The sequence below is a fragment of the Mesitornis unicolor genome, unplaced genomic scaffold, assembly GCF_000695765.1.
Source record: "Mesitornis unicolor isolate BGI_N332 unplaced genomic scaffold, ASM69576v1 scaffold43015, whole genome shotgun sequence".
Taxonomy (NCBI): Eukaryota; Metazoa; Chordata; class Aves; order Mesitornithiformes; family Mesitornithidae; genus Mesitornis; species Mesitornis unicolor.
Genome location: NW_010186969.1, coordinates 2,567 through 23,731, shown reverse-complemented (window position 1 = coordinate 23,731; position 21,165 = coordinate 2,567). Strand labels below are relative to the sequence as shown.

The 21,165-nt window shown below is 35.1% G+C and overlaps 1 protein-coding gene across 1 annotated transcript; it reads right to left on the bottom strand.

The window, feature by feature from the left end:
* Window positions 1-1,958: 1,958 nt before the first annotated feature.
* On the bottom strand, window positions 1,959-20,007 carry LOC104541277 (chromosome unknown open reading frame, human C4orf29). The gene is made up of 12 exons (XM_010185288.1): window positions 19,916-20,007; window positions 16,627-16,711; window positions 15,386-15,486; window positions 13,616-13,694; window positions 13,442-13,526; window positions 12,598-12,625; window positions 10,191-10,329; window positions 8,111-8,200; window positions 7,027-7,128; window positions 5,179-5,554; window positions 3,008-3,170; window positions 1,959-2,010 (listed from the first exon to the last, which is right to left on the bottom strand). Exons 1-12 carry the CDS (start codon window positions 20,005-20,007, stop codon window positions 1,959-1,961), a joined length of 1,392 nt encoding a protein of 463 aa, XP_010183590.1.
* Window positions 20,008-21,165: the final 1,158 nt, after the last annotated feature.

Below are 21,165 nucleotides of genomic sequence, written 5' to 3'. Positions count from 1 at the left end.
TTGCCATCAGTTATCTCCCTTTCTCACAGCTGCAACAGAAACAGGACATAAAGCACACAAATACATTTAAAATGTGAGATCTAAAAAGTTGGTGAACAGCAATGTTCTTGTAAAACACCCTTAGTTGATGAATGAGCTTGTAAAATGTACACCCCATATATTTTTTTAGTACAGTATTCAAGCCTTTAATTTTAAATTTGTAAGCTTAATTACATTTGATTTCAAACCTTCCAGCATTCAGTGTCGTACTATATTTAAATGTGTAAGCCACTTCACACTTGCTCCCAATATACATAAAACCAACACAGTCTAAAGAAATTATGAAAACCCACTTGAAACAAGCAATTTAACCTCCTACAGAATGTAACTTCTTTTGCATTTTCATTAAATTTGTATATAAAATAATTTGGGTTATCACAAACTGTTAAGTTCAGGTAAAACTGAAGTGGATCTGACTTTCGAGTGAACCACGATTTCTTCCCAGTTACACATCCTCTCTGCCAGACTAAAATTCGAGATAACATATTTCTATAAACTTTGTTTGCTTCATACTCTGCCCGTTAAAAACCATTACGCTAACCATAGAGATAACTGAAGTGCTTGATTTAAAAGGTATAGAAGTTACATTATCCCAAGAAAGGACTGGATTTTTCTGTTTGTTTCTGTGTAACCCTGGTCATTACTGTACTAAAATGAATACTGTTTCAGCTTTCAACTTCTCTGCATATTAGCTTTAAAAGAATATTACAGGAGATTTCCATAAAATAAGCTGTGGACAGATGCCATATACAGCTGATGCATCATGGCCTTCCACTCTACTGAAATTTGTTGACTTTTTTTTTTATGCCAAAAGATGAAACAAAAGACTTAGGATTTTCTTAAATGTGCTCACAATCCTAATTTTTTAATTTTTCCATCCAATTTTTAAAAAGTGTTGAAAAATAAGGAGCTAACTTAACTGTTTTGATAAGCCTCAGTCTCACACACATTCTTAATATTATATAAACTGTGTTTTGCGTATCTATGCTGAGTGCACTTTAAAAAGTACCTTTGTTGAAATACTTTCAACAGGTCTTTATAGCACCATATAATCTGTTGCTTAACTGCTTAGAATCAGACTGTGTGCCACTGCTTCTCAAGTAAAATGATTACATTTTTATTTCCTCTAGCGTTCTTAAAAAAAGTAGAAAAAGTTTGTTATCCAACTGAATGCATGTAAAAATGAATTACTAGATACTCCATTGTCACTTATTCTAGCTCTGTGAAACCTATCAATGAATTGCTACATGATTCTTCTGGAATGGCACAGTTTAATTCAGTGGCAGAAAAATATCACAGACACACTGAATGAAAACGTCTCTTATCCTTCATTGAATTTTGGAAGTCTCTTTTTGCAAAATTTGATGCTGCCTCTCCTATTATAGCTCCTTTTCAATTCATAATAGAGAAAAAAAAATCAGTGACAAACACAAGAGTGCTGGCAAAGCCATAGTACAACACAACAGGAATAGCGAGTGGACGAGGAAGCAAGAGGAAACCAACGTACCTGGAACGAACCAGAAATACATTAAAAGCAAGAGAGCCCGACAGCAAATTTTACATTCTTTCAATACTTAGATTGGTCTGTTTTCAAGGCCAGCTAAATTCAGAATTTATTCAGAATTTATTCAGAATTAAACGAATACACAATGTGATTAAACATGAAGTCCATGAACCATTCATGCACTAATAAAAAGCTGCCGTTGCTTTTTCACATGTAAAGCTGAAGCAAGTATGCCAGAATGGCATGTGGTTGAAATGAAAGTAATGCTGGTACTTCACCATTTTTGATAATTTTTACCTACAACAGTCAAAGTCAGGGACCATCTACTCAATGTTGTAAGAGGCTTGTTTTCCAAATATGAGTTCCAGTAAATGAAAGTACAAATGAGATCAGTTTGAATGCATTATGAAGACTTTTAAACTGCATATTTCTGAAGAAAGCGGTCAAATGCATCATAAATCGCTTGTCTAAAATAAACAAAAAAAGATTATTTGTATAATTTGGGAAAGGGCAGATATAAGTGACTTATTTCCATGTATTTACAAAGCTATCATAATTTCAAAACGGTGTTCAATAAAAATGTGATATTAGGCATTCTTTTCTCCGTATTTCTGGGATGTCTAGCTTCAATCCAGTAATTTACGCTTCAGAAATGAGTGGGACTATTTACCAACTTCAATACAAGTGCAAATGTTAATGGATCAGGAGTTTTCTACTCAAACATGTCAGGAAATGGGTCAGAGAGACATGCATAATCTTTAATTTTTGAGCCATTGTCATAACATCAAGTAAGGCTGAAGTTTTAAATAGCAATATGCTAGTGGTTAGCATACCTTGACCCAACATATTGCTATTCCTTTTTGTTGCTTAGACTTCCTAAATGGGATGTAAACTCTTCATAATTCCTTATGTTTTAAAACTAACAGCACAAGTATTTAACTAAGGAGCTGCATTTATATAACTGATTTATATAACTGTCTTCAGAAAGTCAGCACCTAGAGTTACTAAGCCAAGAATTCATGCAAGTACTACTCATCTGCAGTCAAGCTTATTTTAATTTTTATCTTCATTTATGTGTTTTTTGAATTCTCGGAAGTCAACATTTGCAAAAAGACAACAGCTGCATAATACAACATAAGCAGTCACTGCCTAAGAAATACTTTCTAGTGTCCAGTGAACAAACTAAGTAAAAGCTTTTAGAGGAAAAGAGGAGTGAGAAGGACAATTCTCTTGCTATTGGCTTACTGAACTATCTGAGCAATGTTGTGCCTCAGCTTTGCTCATAAAATGGAAATGCTGACATTCTTTTTAAATTAATTGAGATCAGATAACAAATACTGCTTTGAAAAGCGAGTTATTTGTCGCTTTGGAGTAATTATAGACTTGCTTTTAGAAGAAAAATTACATGTCTCAAAATTATGATTTTAAGTTCTCAGTTTTTTTAAACTTTCCTGTATACCTTACCTAAAGAGTCCCTGTTTGAAGAGGTAGGCACTGACATGACCTCCATTCAGATACCTAATTTCACATCCAGGCCAGATTTCCTGAAGACTGCGAACCCCAGTTCGAGGAATATATGCATCCTCCTTAGCTTGTACAACTATGATTAAACTTGGGTCAACTGGAACTAAAGGAAAAACAAATAAAAATGGAATTCATCTGAGGTAAAAAATAGAAACACTTCAGCTGAGATTTCTGTTGTAAAGATGCGCTCTGTTGCTAAATAAATTTAAATTATTCTAAGCTTTAATAAAATTGTGTTTTCTAAATTCTCAAGTAGAATTTATTTTGACATTACAGTAGTGAGGCCATCGGTAGAAAAACCAAACTAATCAATTCCCTTCCCTTCCTTAAAACAGAAAACTTCACAGGTCTTTGAGGAATGACAGGAGCATTGCTTTTCCTCTTATCAACAAAGCTGTATAACATTCAGGTCAGTTCTCCCAGATTTTTATTTTTTTTTTTAAATCAGTGAAAAGAACTAGGAGACATTTGAAATTCATCAGAGTAGAAGGTTTGTATATGTTTTTTCCTCATGGGGAGGAAAAAAGACAACTTTTAATGAGAGGTCAGACAGAAACTGCAGTGTATATTCATTTTCTTTTCTGATTCTTACATGTTTTAGTTACAACATAAAAATCCCAACATATGGTTACATATACTTACTACTCATAAACAGAATTGCACCCATCTGATTAGTAAGAGGAATAACACCAAAATGATACTGAAAAGTAGCATCAGAATTATAATGAGCACGGAACAGTTCTCTCTTCACAAAGAATGTGGTATAGTAAATAGGGACCAGCCAAAATATTTGAAAATGAGGTGTGACATATAATTAGGATCTTCTCCTTTCATACATATTAGATCATGTACATGCAATGCTAAGATATATTCTAGTCTTACATTCAATTTTCCATAAAATCTTAATGCTAGGCAGATTTTCTGAACCTCCTCTCTAGACGCACTCCAAGGGTACCCTGAGAGGGGATGCAAGGTCTCCCAGAGCATGAAGAGACCTGGGAGACAATTAATATGAAGGACTACATCACACTGACAAGTGCATTAGGATTACAGATCCTCTTAAGTTTCAAGAAAAGTCAATGCTGTAGCAAAGTGATACCTGGATAAGTGTTGAAATAAACAAGAATGTACTCAGAATAAAGTTTGCAGGCTTTTTTCCCGTCTACAGAAATAACTTCTAAAGCATTAAGGAAGGCACTTCTCTGTTATTTGCCAAGAAACTCCCCTGGCTAGCAGTGATCGAAGACATTTTCAAAGTCAAGAGGTCTATGCTAGTGTAGAAATCTTTAGATTTTTTTTTTTAATCATTTACAAGTGGACCACTGAATGCCTGAATTCAAACCCGAGATGGCACAGGGTCTCAGTAACAATACTGTTTTTGACATTCAAAGACAACTCTGTCAGAAAGCTATCTGCAGTCAAAGTATGTTCTACAACATGTTGAGAGTCCTCAGCAGGTATATCCACAGTTCATTTTGTCTGAATGGACTTCCACAAAAGCAATTCCAAACCCTCACTGTAGCAAAACCCCTTCAATCAGATCCAGGGACAAATTACTTGTTTGCCTTGCCTCCAAGTGGGCCGTTGAAAGGGATTTGTTTGAGGCACCAAGAAACCCAAGTTCACCAGATTTGAGGCTTCCTCTATATGCTATGCCTGTTTTGGAAAACTAGACTGCACCAGATTACATTGTCCCAGAAAGTCCTCTGTGTATTTTTACTGGTCACACTCGTCTAAAAGCATCATTCAAGCTTGGTTCTCAGTTATGTATGTTACTTTCTATCTGAAAATACTACTCACATCACACAGATGTTTTGTTCTTTTAAATAATACAAATAAATAACTCACATCTGAAAGTAGCCACAATAAGGGCAGAGAAAAAATGAGCAAAGATACTGAAAGGCAAATTTTTAATTCCCTTTATCATCAGTTGGCCACTAAGAAGAAACAAAAACAATTAGGAAATGGAGTGGTAAATATACGCTACTGAATAACACTCAAGATAATTTCATATTTCAGCTAAGATGCCAGTAAGTTTACACAATGGAGAATGAAGGTAAGGTATTTTATTCAGTTTTCCAAACTACACATTAAAACAAATAAATACATACCTGAGAAGTTAGCTACATGGGTGCATTCATCCATTACTCCTTTCATGAACCTTAATGACTCTCTTTGTAAGGTGTCACTCTTTCTTCTTCTATTTATCCAGTGTCCCTGTTGGCTATTTAAGTTTTTACTGCTATTGCTACTGGTTGAAAATCTTTGATTTATGCACTGCATTTTAGAGGCATCTTGTATTAAAAGTTGTTCTGAGGAGGCACTTAGAGCACTTTCATTTGTGGTAAAGCTGTGAACAGCTTCTTTATCAGTCTCATTTGAGGAACCAAGGCTGAACATTCTGGAAGTCACATCCACATCTTCCAGACTGTCTACACCGTCAGGGAAGTTTTTAACAAAGTCTTGTCCCATCTTGAAAGAATCCGTCTAAACAAAGAGAACAGGTCACTTATTAGGGGTTTCTCCTTTAAACCAGTTGGTTAATTTATTTTTAAGATCAACTCAATATTTTAAAAAAAAAAAGAGAAAAAAAAAGAAAAAGAAAAAAGATACAAACAACACTGTTCACAGTACTTGTTATTTTCAGCCTGCATGTGACTCAGTTAATCCTGATCATCATAACCTCTTGATAATTTAATTCTACATCTCTCTCAGCTTAAAAAATGCAGTGCTTATATATGGTAGTTTATGATACAGGAGTTTGTCTGGTTTTAATTCTATATTAAACTTTGAATTTATAATTGTGGTCATATAAGCTTAAATTTCTGAGCAAATAACTCAATAAAGCTATGCATTTCTCAAATTTTTTCCACTCGCAAAAGAGCAGTAATGTTCTTTGGCAAAGTATTAAAAAATAAACATTTATAGCAGTTTTTCAAAGCATGATGAAAGATAGGCAATAGCAATAAACATATATGACCAGGTTTAATGTTAGGTTTAGGACTGAAAAATCTACTGCCTCTAAATACTACGAAGACACAAGCTGAATGTCTTGAAATGTTTCTTCTTTTAATTTTGCCTGCTCCATCAGTGTTCCTGGAACGTATCTTACTTAAAAATACCAAGTGCCTAAGTAACTATCTTTGCCCCAGCCCTTCTTCTCCTGTCATAAGATATTTGAAAAAGGACTGTCACAAAGCAAAGAATCTTAGGAAAAAAGTTATTTATTAGAATTGGCTAGAAGACAGCATTGCAACAAACAATTCTCAAACAGTTATCACTCCAATCTAGAAGAAAACTGAGGCAACAAAATTCTCCTAGGGAAAAGTCTCTCAACCTTAGTCAAAAAAAAAATCAAAAAGAAAGCAAAAAAAATATGCAGACAATAAATTACATTTCATAGAGAGCAAGAAGCTAATTACAAAAGCTCTACCTCATGTTTATCCCAGCTGCCTGTGCAATGAATGTCTAAAGCTGAGGGAGGGCTAGCATCACACATGGAAACAGTAGTAAGCAAACTAGAAAAGCAATTTAATGTTGCTACATATTAAAAATATTCTACAGAATTGAATATTTGGAAGTAATTGCTCCAAAGGACAACAAATCATGTTTTTATATTTATACGCCAGGCTACTGGCTTTCCAGAATATAAAGCCAGATACTGGGAAACATTATACACAGTTTTGATGTTTTGAATATATTCAGCAGATTACACTAAGTTTGGTCATGGACAAAAACATGTAGTAAGGGCTATACTTAACACACATTATACAACCAAAATATTAACTTCTGTTTTTCAGAGGGTTTTCCTTCCAAATTTATCAAAAGCGTAAGGAAACAACAAGCAATCATTTTAGCTAACAATTGGCTACTTCTACTGGAAGTAAAAAGAAGTTACATTATTTGCTAGACTTGTATATGTAAATATTAGCAAATAGGAAAAAATAAAATATACTTACTCCACAGTATTCAAGCATTTGAATGATTTCTTCTTCATAAACAGTTTGCGTAAAATACTGTTTCTCTAGCTCTCTCCAGTTCACTGCCTTGCTCAACACACCCTGAGATTATAAACACAAGCATCCAGTACACAGTAAAACCCAGAAATAATTCTAAAATAACAACATATAGAGGAAATTTATCTGTCCTTCTTTGTGACTTCATTTTTCTAGTGGACTTCTGCCCAAGTTCCCAGATAACCCTTACAATTATTGGAATCAATGCATAAGCACATATTATAACATAGGGCACAGAAATCCACTTCCCTTTAAAAACACATACAACAACAAAGTGAAAAAAGAGCAGAACACAGTCTCACTTAGGGTTTACACATATCAAGACTCAGGTAAACCAATGATGGGTGTCAAAGCCATTCTCCATTTGATAGCCAATGATAGGACAAGGGGCAATGGGTACAAGCTGGAGTGTAGGAAGCTCCATGTGAACATAAGAAGAAACATTTTTACTGTGAGGGTGCCAGAGCACTGGAACAGGCTGCCCAGAGAGGCTGTGGAGTCTCCTTCTCTGGAGACATTCAAAACCCACCTGGGCGCGTTCCTGTGCGACCTAGTCCAGGTGACCCTGCTCTGGCAGGGAAGTTGGACTGGATGATCTTCAGAGGTCCCTTCCAACTCCTAACATTCTGTGATACCTCATTCACCTACCCCAGCAGCAGTAGTGAAAACAGGTACCCCTCACGGCAGTAGCAGCATTATCACACAACTATTTAAGTCAAGCTTTGACCAGAAGAACATGTGTTTTTATGACTTGCTTCCTCACCTTCCTACATTCAGACCAGGACTCTAATCACTGTCCCACAAACCAACCTCAGCTCCTAATTAATACACGGCCCACTGAAGTAGCTCCAAAATACCCTCCTTATCATGTGCCATATATCCTCAGCAGGCAGGGTGGGTTTTGTCACTAATAGAGGCCCAAGGGTGATGAAATGCTCTAACTGAAAAGGTGAATGTGGCCAACCCAAAGCCTTTAACGTACATATCTGATTACATTATAGTGTATTAACAAAAATACGTTAATTACCGTAGTAAAGACTGCAGAAGCTGTTGACCAGGAAAGACATGGAATCAATGGTAATGGTTTAGGCCAGTTTGTCACTGCCAGTGAAGCCATCTAGAATGAAATGCACTTATTACATATTTTAATATTCAATTCACAAGATGGTAAAAAGAACTCTCTCACCTTCAATTTACTTGTTTATACAGTATCAAGCAAATACACAGTGCCAGAGCAGTTAACAACTGTGACAGTTGGATATACTTTCACATATTTAGAAGATACAGCCTATTCTTCAGTCATTTCCCTTAACAGTAAATATTGTTCTGGACTAATTTCAAGGCTGAATGGATTTTAGTTGTTTAAATCCATGAAAAACATCTATAAAGTCTTTTCATCAAGCTCTTGCAAGCTTATTTCAAGACAAAATGAAGGCAATCTACAAGAAGGACTATTTGAAATCCTATACTTTTTCAATTTGTATATTGGAAACAAAATGTGGTGAAGTAATTCAGCATGTTGAATGGACTCTTCTGTCCTTTAAAGTTCAAATTATTACTTCAGTTTTCAGAACATATTTTCATTAATATCATGTTTATCCTAAGGCAAAAAAACACACAAAAAAACCAACAAAACAAAGCAAAGAAACTCAACATACAGAACTTCCCTATGTTCTTGCCAACTTCTATTTTATTGCTCTGTATGGAACAATGGTGTAAATTCCCCAAAACAAAATACCCCATGTCTGTGCCAGATGTTCTAATAAATGGATTATGAAAAAAAGAACTATAATTCTACTATAATTATTTTTTATTAACAAAAAGTGGCAAGAATACCACATATTCACATTCCGATAGCCTGAAAGACTGACTTCTTTCTTCTTAGTTCCAGCTCTCCTCATCAGTAGAACTGAATTAATGCTACCTACCTTCTGTTGTAAAACACATTCTGAAGATGATCAACATAAAATATTATTTATTGTCCTGGTTTTAAATTGTACCAGAACTCCTATAAGTCAGGACTAGCCAGAAATGTATCTTTCTGGTCTAAGAAAAAAAAGTTTCAAAGGAGTTTCCAATTTCACTCAGATCTTGCCTCCTCCTATATCCATGCCGTGTATGACCATTGGTATGGGACACAGTACTGAGTTACTCCCATAGCTTTTGCACAGCATTTGCAGTGACCTGCATGGTTACTGGTGCATATACCAGTTTGAGAACTCTAATCCAACTTAAAATAAGACAGAGAAGTTATGTTTAACACAGAAGTTTTTTCAGCAAGGTGATGTTTGTGGAAATTGAAGGTGCTTTGTACATTTACATTTAGAGTTATAAAATTGTGCTTTAGGGGAAAATTATTTTCTTTTCAGTAGACACCACCATTACCAACATTATTTGCTTAGCTCCTAACAACAAACGAACAAGGATCAACAAAACTAAGCTATGTTGTTTTAATAAGCTCTGTACCTATGTCTCACAGATCAATGGCTATCTGTAGAGACACAAGCAGCAATATTTTAACTTTGTGTTAGTCTTTCAAGCATCTTACTAAAACACTGCTGTTTAGGTTTGAATACGTAGTGTCATACACAAAATGTTATCCACCTCACCACAGAAATCTTCTCTAATCAATACCAATGATTGAAAAAAGATGAGAACTGAACTGACACCAAAAGTCATCTCAATTGCAATATGCTTAGAGTAAGCATTTTGTACAGTGCATATGAACACAAAAGTTAACCAAGAACAATGAAGTAAAAGAAGGAGAACTAGCAATTAATCAGTACACAACTTCTTTCAGAAAAGATTTCTCCCCCTGCTTCTTGTGGAAAAAAAAAAGTGTAATTATATGAGAAGTTTATATTCTTAGTAAGCCTGTCAGGAGATGGCTGACAAAGGGCTCTACGATTTATCAGTACTTATTGAGTATTATACTAATTCAGCACCACATAACATGAAAATTGCCAACAATTTGTTTCTCATGACTCTAAATGTTCAATTTAAAGTACTTCTCAGAGGAACACCATAAAACAAATTATTTCTGCATGCTCAATGATCAAACGAGACGTTAAAACAAAAATTACTGAACAGGAAACATAAAAGCTTACATGTCCTCCCATGGATATTCCAGTCATCCCTAGTGGTCCATAGCCTTCTCTCTCTAGCCAGTGCAAAAGAGCTGCTGATTCTAGAACAAGAGCTCCTCCCATCACAAACAGGTCCGAGACATTTTTTAAACATGACCGTCTTTTCTCGCCAGAAAAGGAAAACACAGGATTTATTTTCCAAGATTAGGTTTTGACAGTTCTCATCATTCTATACGTACTTTCATACAAAGGCTTCACATTCCCAAGAATTTTGGAGCTGAACTCCTGTTGATTCAACAGGAGAAAAAAGCAAGTCTGGATTCTCTGACCTTTGTACTTTTTCATCTAAATCAGGACTAGAAATAGACACCTGCTAAATTTCTAATGTAATATCACTGATGGCCTAGTCTTCAAGAAAGAGGTACTACCAACATTAGAATCTCATTAGTAGTAATCTCCTGTCCTCAAAATTAATAACAGATCTTTTAAAAATAGAATAAAAGTGATACAGTACTAGAGATACACAATATTTCATTTGCAAAAACAATCCTTTTTTTCCTTTTCTTTTTTTTTCCCCTTTTTTTTTAATTATTTACCTGTTTTACATCACTGAAAAATTGCACAAAATATTTGAAGAGCAATCAGTACATCTGTTTTGGAAGCACTCATCAGTGTCACTGTAAGACTGAAACTGCAGAGTGGGAAGTTTGTGACGGTACTGAGAAATTCATATAGTGTACTGCAAAGTATTAAACAGAAGAAAAAATAAAGTAGAAAGCTATTCAGCTGGACCATCAGAGGAAATCTCAAAAAGTTTTTAAAAAATAAAGTATTTTACAAAGCAATTAATACACCTCTAATTTGGGGAAAGGGGCTGTGTTTTTTCAGTATCACAGAGTCAGGTTACAAAGGGCTACTGTCCTCTTCTGCCAGCACACAATCACATTTGAGACACCTTGAAGCACAAGGACAAAGCTTACTGTGCATGTCACAAGAGAAAAAACACCAGCTGCTGCAGAGCAGTATTTACAGGCTAATGCAATTCTTTCCTACAGCTTTGTTATGAGAGTTTCCTCAGCTCTCTCCAGCTGCTTTATTTATTAAACACTGTTACTAGAATATTAACTAAAACCACTGCTGCTGCTTTGTAACTTTGAATTGAAGAACAACAATTACTGGTTGGGGTATTAGACTGAGCACCACCTTTTCAAAAAACCCTTCTATACATCATGCATATACTAAGTTCTCAAGCTAAACAACTGACAGTGGAGTTAGAAATATCCACGCCAAATTATTTAATTTATTCTTCTGCATCAGTTTGCCAATAACTGGAAAAAACTCATCAGTGGATGTATTTCAGCACACACTGTCCTGTCACTTTCCTATAATATTACACTTCTAAATGCAATAATAATATATACATATGTACGTTTAGGCAGTTTCCTTCTTTTTAAAAAAGTGGTTCTTCTGTAAAAATAAATAAAATTCAGCATCTGCTTTAAAAAAAATAGAAACTATTTTTTTAATTAAAATTTTCGCCTTATGGGCAATTTTTTAAAGCTTTTTTATTTAGGAAATACAAAAGCTGAAATCGAAATAAAATCTAGAAAATCTAAAATATTGTTGTGTGGGACACTGCTCCTGAAGTCCTAATATGGACAGGTTTGAAGAATTTCAGCTTTAAAATATAAATCACCTTCTATGAGTCTTCTACTCATGTTAAATGTCTGAGGTAGAATTAAAAAGGATTAAAACACCAACTCATATTTGGACTTTAATAAATATTGGTAGACTAAAACCACAGCTTTGCCTCAGACACATATCCTGTTGAATTCCGTTTATACTCCAGCAGTTCAGAAAATGTAAAAAGCAAAAAAACCCAGTACTGCCTAATTAGGCTTCTAAATTCACATGTAAGAAACTGACTGAGGGAGCCAAGTGTTGTAAAATACTGAATAGTTTCCACTGACAAACAAACAAGCAACACCAAATGTATTGACCTGTCTGACTGTGGTCCCCTTAAAAATATCTTGGAAAAGCAAAATCTTAGCAGTACCGGCAGGAAAATACACTATCTGCGCAAAGATTATTCACAGTTGACTGAGATGCAATTGTAGCATTTGTACATGCAGAGCTGTGAATTGGAAAATAAATTGATACTTGCTTGCATTCACACCCATCTCACTCTATACTGCAAGCTCATCTTAGGCAAACTTTCCTGGTCACTGTGGTCTTGTAACACAAAAAAAGATGGCAAAGCAGTCCAGCAAAAGGAAGACAATTTCACATTAGCAGGTTACAAGTGGTCCATGCTTGGGATTTTTTTTCTTACTAAGCTATTAAGGTTTTTAATACTTTGAGCCTCTTGAAAAAAAAAAAAGTGTGGCATTTCAAAAAGAGTGTCCATGAATGTAACAGAAATACTTACAATTGATCCTTGGGTTTTCTACAGCCATGTAGAAATCTCAAGTTAAAGAAAGTATAAACATTGACAAAATAGAAAATAAAGCAAATGAAATTAAATAAATCACATAAATAGCATTGATTAAATTAAATTTGGAACTTAAAATCCAAATATTTATCTGGAGCTAAATCAGTTAAATGTAGCTTGATGATGTAGTTTGCAACACAGGATTTTACTTTTGTCAGGTATATGGGTAGAAAAAAAGTGTAACCAGAGATCCTATTTAACAAAACAGGATAACAGTGTTACAGAAGTTACTAAGAAGTTGATGACAGGACAGAACTTAACCTTTTTTTTAAAAAAACAAAACAAAACAAAACAAAAAAACAAGTCTTAAATGGCATCAGTAAATTTCTCAAAAATACCTGAGGTACCAAAAGGTTGCATTTGTGAAGGGAAGGCAGGAGAGGCAACTTTCTTTTCTGTCATTAATACATTTAAAAGTCACAGAGTGTGATATAAAATGAATGCATAGTTTTCACTCTGCCACAGTTGGATGGATCATATCAGGAATTTGATCAGCACAGATTCACATCAGAATTTTTACTCTCATGACTACAGTAAGAAGTTGTAGCAGACATTTTCAAAAGAATCAGAAAAGCAATACTTGATGTAAAAGTAGCACATTATATTAACTGTGTTCCACATCGTGTTTCACACAATGGTCACACTAAGCTCTTTGCTTCTATCCACCGAAAAAGTCCACTGGAAATTGATCCACAAAGCAGACATTACACCAGTGTGATAAGACTTCTACCTTCTGGACATAATGTTGAGGATAAGTATCTTGCTTTCCACAAAAGGATATAATAAGGATTTTCAAGCAACAAGGAAGCCATACAGGCTTCTTTAATCATTGGGCGTGCCATTAATGTGCGTCTCCTCCAGAAGTGCTAAATATAAGATGTATAAACATATATTAAGATAAAAACTGATTATTTAATTTCTCAATAGCAATTAATTGTACATTTTACATACTCACATGATCTCCAGTGCCAGCTAAATGAATGCACACAGGTCTGTGCTTGCTATTCCATCTTCTGGGTATGATGAACTGAAATCTATGAGAAACAAGCAACTATTTTAGCAAAGTAAGTATATCTATTTACAAGCTGCACCACAGAAATTAAGCTAAGGGAAAAAAAGAAGACAGAATATTTTTGTGACCCATACAGACAAACTGCCAGCAATTCAGCAATATCATTTTTCATAAACACATCCAGCAAAGAGAAGAAACCAAAAGTAGGACAGAATAAATGTCAAACAATAAAAGAAGCCAAGCTGAAAGATCATTTTCCTTAAAAAGACCACTACCTCATCATCAGAACTTAAATTCTGCAGAGCAGAAAAATGGAACTTCAGATGAAGAGCAGCCTAAACAACTAGGCAGCATTGCTATTTTTCTCCTGAGGGCACAACAGCCGAAACTGAAGATTAAGATGGGCAATATATTTAATAAAAAACACCAAAAAAAACCCCCCAAAAAACAAAACTCAAAGCATGAAACTATTCTATACACCCAACATGGATCACTTAATTACTTCTGCTGCTACTCAAGTTATTTACAGTCCAACTACTGGGGAAAAAAAAAATAAATCACTTCTAAGCCACTAGTACTTTCCCCACAAGGTGGAGCACTGTTACCTAAAACAGTGCTACACTTCGGAAAAAAATATTCACACAATGCATGATGATCTTAAAAGAAATTTGCAGAGCATTTCAATACTATAGCAATACTGTCCAATATAACAGTTAGGATCACTTGACTGTTAACTGTAAGAAAACACAGATAAAGAAGCAATCTGTATACTGCATTTTTCCAGTATGGTACTAATTAGTCCAATAATGTTAGTAGACCAATGGAGAGGTGGAAGAGAGAGAACTGGTATTTTGACTATAAAACTTTTTCTGACATTCCTTAGTGTGACACCTTTAAGTACACATAAAAACATCAACCAGTAACATTGGTAAGATTGTCAGCTCAAGTTGATACTGTCATTGTCAAAATTTTATATTTAATTTTTCAGTTATTAAACAAAGCTTGGAAAAAAATTAATCAAGAAAGTTTAGCTCAAAACTAAAAGCAAACAGAAATTATACTCCCTTTCCAAATCCACTCCTCAACTGCAAAGTAGTCTTAGCGTCAAACCAGCAAAAATGCCATTAGCTGTCTTCTGATGATCAGCTTTCTGTGAGGATGTCTGGGGGTTTTTTGGCTTGCCTAGTAAGAAAGACACCAGATTCTCTTGCTATAATTACATTAACTTACTGCTTTAGTACACATACAATATTTTTGTATTCAATGTAAATGGAAGGCTGGAATGGTTCCTTCAAATACTATACGAAAGAAAGGTGTTATATTAACAGCTTCTCCTGCTATGTATGAAACTAACAACTACTGTCCTGGCTATAGTATACTTCACTTCCAGCATCCTGCTCATTTCGAAAAAAACAACCAACATCAAATAATTAAAAAAACCCAACAGAGTATTCCACAGCTTTGTGCAATATGATTCCTGCACTCAAAAAAAAAAAATTTTTATACACACATTAAACTATTACAACAATAAGATTTATTTTCACTTCGAAGGTCAAAATCTATTTCAACACATTAGTACAAAAACCAGTTTGAGATATTTTACAGATGATTTGTATTACAATAAATTAGCTTCACAATAAAGCTAATTACAGATCATTCTTATTTCTCTGCAGTACTAGTTTCAGAAAGGAGATACCACTTGGTTTCTCCTACCTTGCCACAAGAGATTCGACTGGCAGGATACCTGGGACATAATGAGCCAACGGGGAAATGAAGTGCCCCTCAAGGATTTTACAGTCAGATTGCTCCTCAACCTACAGAGAGAATGGGATGATAGCAGTATATTAAATTTCATGTCACTGTTTTAACTTGCTCTGAAAGCCAAACACCAGTATGAACTCTTAAAGTAGAAGAATTTGTTGTAGGATAAAAACATAATTTAAAAAAAACCAAAGCTGAGGTGTATTTCAAATACAGAATGTGTATATACACCTGTATCAACACAGTCAAAACATTTGTTTCAAGCTTTCCTTTTATTAAATGACCTATTAAAGGAATCAAGGAATAATCTGTAATGCTGTCCCATTTTAAATAACTTCAATAACGCATGCTAAGTTTTGAGCGTATTTTGAGCTTTACAATCTGACATCCAACCCCCCAGCTATGGTATTGCTGGGAAAAAATAAAATAGTATCTGCAGACCCACTGCTTTATTCTTTCAGTTTCCTTCCATTCTCTGCTAGTAGACTGCTTATTTTCCCATCCCTTCCAACCTCATTTCACATTTTTACCATTGAGATTCCTAATTCTGTCCACAGAAGCCTAATTAAAAAAAAAAAAAACCAAAACAAAACCAAAACAAAACGCCAGCAAACTGTTCAAGTATTTAGCTTGCCACACCATTGACCACCAGTGCATTTACTTTACTTTAGAGCTGCTCTTCATTTCTGACCACCTATTCACACTTTCTAGACTGAAAAGCCTTCAGGGCAATGATTACTTCTGCCTCTATACCTCGCTTGCAAGCACAAGGCCTCCTTTTCACAACCCATATGACACTGGTTTCTTTTGCCTCTACAGCTTCACCACTTATTCCTTCACAGAAAAATTCTAATGCCCTTTTCTTGATACAGAGCAACTGGGAGCACCTGCAAAGTCAGTTAATGCCACCTGTTAGAAGACTGGTGATCAGCAAAAGCTAACTCAATTTTGTCTGAGGTGCATTCATCACCCTATCTCTGTGTACTCCTCAACTTGAGTCCTCAGTTGCCAATCCCAGGAGCAAGTCATACTGTTATAACATCAAATATCAGGAAAAGGTACGTATATGACATCAAGATTCAACTACTCTATCCTGTAAAAACAGCCTGGTAAGTACTAAGTCGATTTTTACGTTTGTACACCATCAGGAAAATAAATTTAGTTAAACTGCATCATCTCTTGCTTTTAAGTACCTTGTCAATGAACACTGGATAATCTTTTGAAACCAGCGTCTGGCATTTTTCCCTGTTTCCAATAATCTTTCTGAATTCAAATATTCTGTTGAAAGGAAACAAATAGAGAAGATTCAACTTATAATCTAAAAAAAAAAAAAGAGAAGATACTATATATAGATAGATGTATATAAATTTGAGGAGCTACAGTAAGCCACAAAGAAAATAAAAGTTATGAACCCAGCTTTGCATTTACAGATTCATCAGGCTACCATAGCATAGGTATGTAATAATGTTTTTAAGTTAAAAAAAAAAAAGTAAAGTATATTGCTTGCAGTTGCACAGCTTTTAAGTAGTATTTTACACCTGATATTTTGAAAACTTCCATCATTTTTCAGGGCCAAATCACACTTGCACATCCCTGTAGCCACATTGGGATGATAGGGACTGAATAAGTGAAGAACAGGCTAGACCGCCAACATCAAAGTGTAGTTGCCAGTGATCTGAGGCCTAGCTGGAAGCAAGTTACTAGCAGCATTTAGTGAAGATCATGAATAACACAAACTGGAAGATGAGCTTGATAGATGGAAAGCTGGGTGAACAGTCAGAGCGACCTGGATGAGCTGGAGGAACAGGTCAACAAATATTCTAAAGCTCAACTAAAACTGCAAAATCTTGCATCTAAGAGAGCATAGCCCCATGAAACAATTCAGGCTAGGAACTTCCCACAGAGGCAGCAGCTCTGCAGGAAAAGCCATGGGATTTTTGGTGGACAGCAAACTGAACACAAGTTAGCAGCACACTTGTACAGCTATGTAGACCAATGGCACATCCTTTGCATTTAACAAGAGGGCAGCCAGAAGGTCAAGAGAACAGAAGGCCAAGGGGCAAACCTAATTGCTTTCTTCTGCTACCTAAATGTGCTGCAGAGTCTTACAGAGATGAAACAAGACTCTTCTCAGAGATATACACTGAGAGAACAAGAGGCAATGGCTGCATGTTGCCACATAAGAAAATTTCTACTGGAACATGGTTAAGGATTTTTTCACAATGGTAGTGGTTAAACACTGGAAAAGATTGCCCAGGGAAAATCATGAATATTCTCCATCCTCAAGGGACTTTCAAAACTCAAATGGATGAGGTGACAAGTGACTTGAGCTATGAAGTTAGCTTTGTTTCAGATAGGGATTTGGACTGGCTCTCAATCTTCAACACTCTATGCTAAGAATAACTTGCTCATTCTGACACGTTGTAAATACACACGAAGATACTACCTGACCAACTAAAACAGCAGACTTGAGTGAAAAATACAGAACAGTAGTATAACGTGACTGATCTGTCCACCTTTCCAACATCAAAGAAAAAGAAACCAAAGGGATGGAAAGAAAATCCAGTTTACCACCACATCAAAAATAGCCCTACTATATATAACCTTTGCTTTTCTTGTGCAGAACAGCAAATGCGTGAAATATTTGAGCAAATAAGGCTAAAGGTATCAGACATGAGTGTAGAAAGTTAGAGATGTTTTATTGACATTAAATCCTCTAAAAATACTGCATTTAAGTATTTCCTCTGCAGTTAGGAGTATACTGAAGGCTATATCTTGTATGTGTTGAGGAATTTTAACTTTTGCTAATGAGTTGAGGACAAAGCATTAGAATATCACCACTCATCACATCAAGGGTGTGCACATAAAACTTCAGATTACATCTAGGCAGGGTGGTCTGTAATATCAGTCAATCTGTTAATGCTTTAAGTATAAGAAATGTAATTACTCCTTCTAATGGATCTGCACAGTGATCAGTTAAAAAAACAAACAAACACTGACACTGTTTCCAGCATGCCAGGGCATGCATCCTAGGGAGTGGTACTCCCTCCTCCCACTAGCCAGTGAATCAGGAGGAGGTGGTATTCTTCCTTCTTGATCCAAGTGAAGCCATGCTGCTGGGGAACAGCTCATCTTCTTCCCATTCAGGGGCAATACACACAACAAATTAACTCACTTCTCAGATCAGCAGACCTCTTATGTGAGAGGTTTTTCTCCCACCCTATGAAAAAGGAAAAGCCATAGCTGATACTATTATTACTAACAGCAATGCTGCTTCATTGCTGTTTAACATTAGTGTAATTACCCTTACAGAACCCATGCAAGAGAAGAAAGAGCATTGCCTAGTATTGCAATAGCTAACAGTAGAATTAGCCAGAAGTTCCCCTGTATAGCAATTGCGCTGGGGGGAGGTGAGGATCAGGGAGTGAAACTTCATCATGTCTCACCAAGAATCTAAATGTTTTTAAGAGAAGATTTTGAAAACATCAAAATGTCCCGTTTCAGATACACACATACACACCAGAATACAGAAATGCTCCAATCAAATCAAAACCCACATTTTTTTTAACTACTCCAACAAAAGTAAACTAAACATTTTTAAAATCCAACATTCTCATTTTGCAGGAAAGTCTGCTACTTAAGATAAAGATCAAGGGAAAAAAGAGATACAAAGCAATCTAAGTACCATTTCAAGATGAGATGTTGTGAAGCTAACCAAGACTTCACTTGGACTTAAAAACAACCCAAGTAACACCACTGGGATCCACAGCAAACAATTTTCTTTCAGTATTTTTAGTCTGAAATTTTCTTTATTGATTTTCAAATACATAAGAAATAGCTTATTAGATGCAGAACATATTCAGTCACTTAATTTTTAAACTTACAAAATGCAACTGCTCAACTTCCAGGTATTACTCTTGAAGATAACTAATAAAAATGAACAAATTAAAAATTTAAAAGGTACTTTCATTGTTTTTAGATGTCTTGAAAATAAGAAAAAAGTTTACTATTTTGGGCTATGAGAGAAACTTCTGACTATATCTCATACTTTCAAAGGTCATTATTACTCAGAAGTTACAGAAAGCTAGCAAGGTCCTCTAATGTTAAAAAGTACAATTCCCCTGCAAAAATTTGCCAAGTTTTATTCTTAGACAACACTTTTCAGAGATGCTGGTTAAAATATGTTATTATACATGCATAAGTGAAAAATGTAATTGGACACACACATACTCTCTCAAAAAGAGCCTCTTTAAACACAAAATATTTAGCAAAACCCATTAAGACTTGTTTAAAATCCAGTTCTTCTCTTGGTATGGAAATACATGATTTCCTGAATAAAACAAACCTAGTACATTTTTTTTTTTTAATACAGGATAGTAACAATTGTCGGTAATTCAAGTGTTGTGTTGTTTGGTGGTTTGTTGTTTGTTTGTTTCTTTTTTTATAAAATGCTCTTCATGCTGTTATTTTTTAACAAGTCACCTTTTCAGATCCTCTGGCTTTCCCCATCCTCTGATGAAAAGTTTAGTGAGGAGAAGCTTTCTGTACAAGACATCTAATTTACTTACACCCATTAGCAGCAAACTGACATCTAGAAAAAAAAACAAACAAGTAAAAGCAAAGACATTAAAGGGGTTAACCTGAGGAACAAGTTCGTTGATTGTAACACAAAGTAGTCTCTTATTCTCGTTTCTGTAGTAATGAAAAGCCATATCGTTTTATTCCAAGGGAGTTAACCTTGACATTCAGGCCAGTTCTTTTCATTTTAAAAAAAATACAAAGGCAGTTAACACAAACTCTAGCTTTTTTAGGAAAATGGAATTTGACATGTCTAATACCAGCATAAATTTACTACATGATCAAAGACAAGCCTACTAATGAAGGCACATAAGGCCACAGGACTACATTCTTCAACCAGTCCTAATTGTATTTCACTTGAACTGATAAAATAAAGAATAGCATTGATCTCTGTCCTGTCAATATAGCTATGATCGCAAAACCTTTTCAGTCAAAATGAGCTTTCATAAACACATCTCAGAATGGAAGCTTGAAACAATATTCGATTTTAAACCACTAGAAGACCATATCTCTAGTTACAAAATTATTCACTTATAAATAGGAAAAAAAAAGTTTCTCCAGTCACTGATACAAAGAAAGCTTATTTTTGTAAGCTTGTCTTCATTGGTGTCTTAAACACACATTCTAACCCTTATTTTGTCCCTTTCTTTCCAATTTTCACCAATTCATCTCTTACCATTTTGAAAACGAAGCTCCCACTCCCTTCAGGAAAGAAATCACACCATCAGAATCCTTACCAGTGTCACTTCTCTTTCAGCAAATACACCAGCTCAAATACAGCGAAAGCCCACAAGATTTTAGGCAAGCTCAGTATTATTTTCAAAGTAATACTTACTAAAGTGAACAGGGAGCCACTACTGTGCTGTTCCAATGATGAAGAAAAAAAAAAAGAAAAGATTACTCAAATCTGGTTTCTTGATCAGCAAGATATAGGTTATTCAATTAAAAAAAATAAAATAAAATAACCCAAAGTCCTGGATCTGCATGCACCTAAGAAAAGAACAGATTTAATAATCAAAGATCTGGTCAGTAAATTACTGTCAACTGTTTTCTAGTATTTCCAGACCCCTCTGTACTAAATAATCTAAATTATCTAAATAATTTCATAACACTCCAAAATAGTGTAATTTATTTCATGGCAGGGGGGTGAGGGG

What these genes read in the sequence shown, in the direction of transcription:
- LOC104541277 (XM_010185288.1), bottom strand. Translation starts at nt 20,007, where the DNA reads ATGGGTGTAAGTAAATTAGATGTCTTGTACAGAAAGCTTCTCCTCACT. An exon ending in ATCCAGTGTTCATTGACAAG is followed by an intron (nt 15,487 to 16,626) that starts GTACTTAAAAGC and finishes TTCTCTCTGTAG; the next exon opens with GTTGAGGAGCAATCTGACTG. An exon ending in CTTCTGCAGTCTTTACTACG is followed by an intron (nt 7,129 to 8,110) that starts GTAATTAACGTA and finishes TTATAATCTCAG; the next exon opens with GGTGTGTTGAGCAAGGCAGT.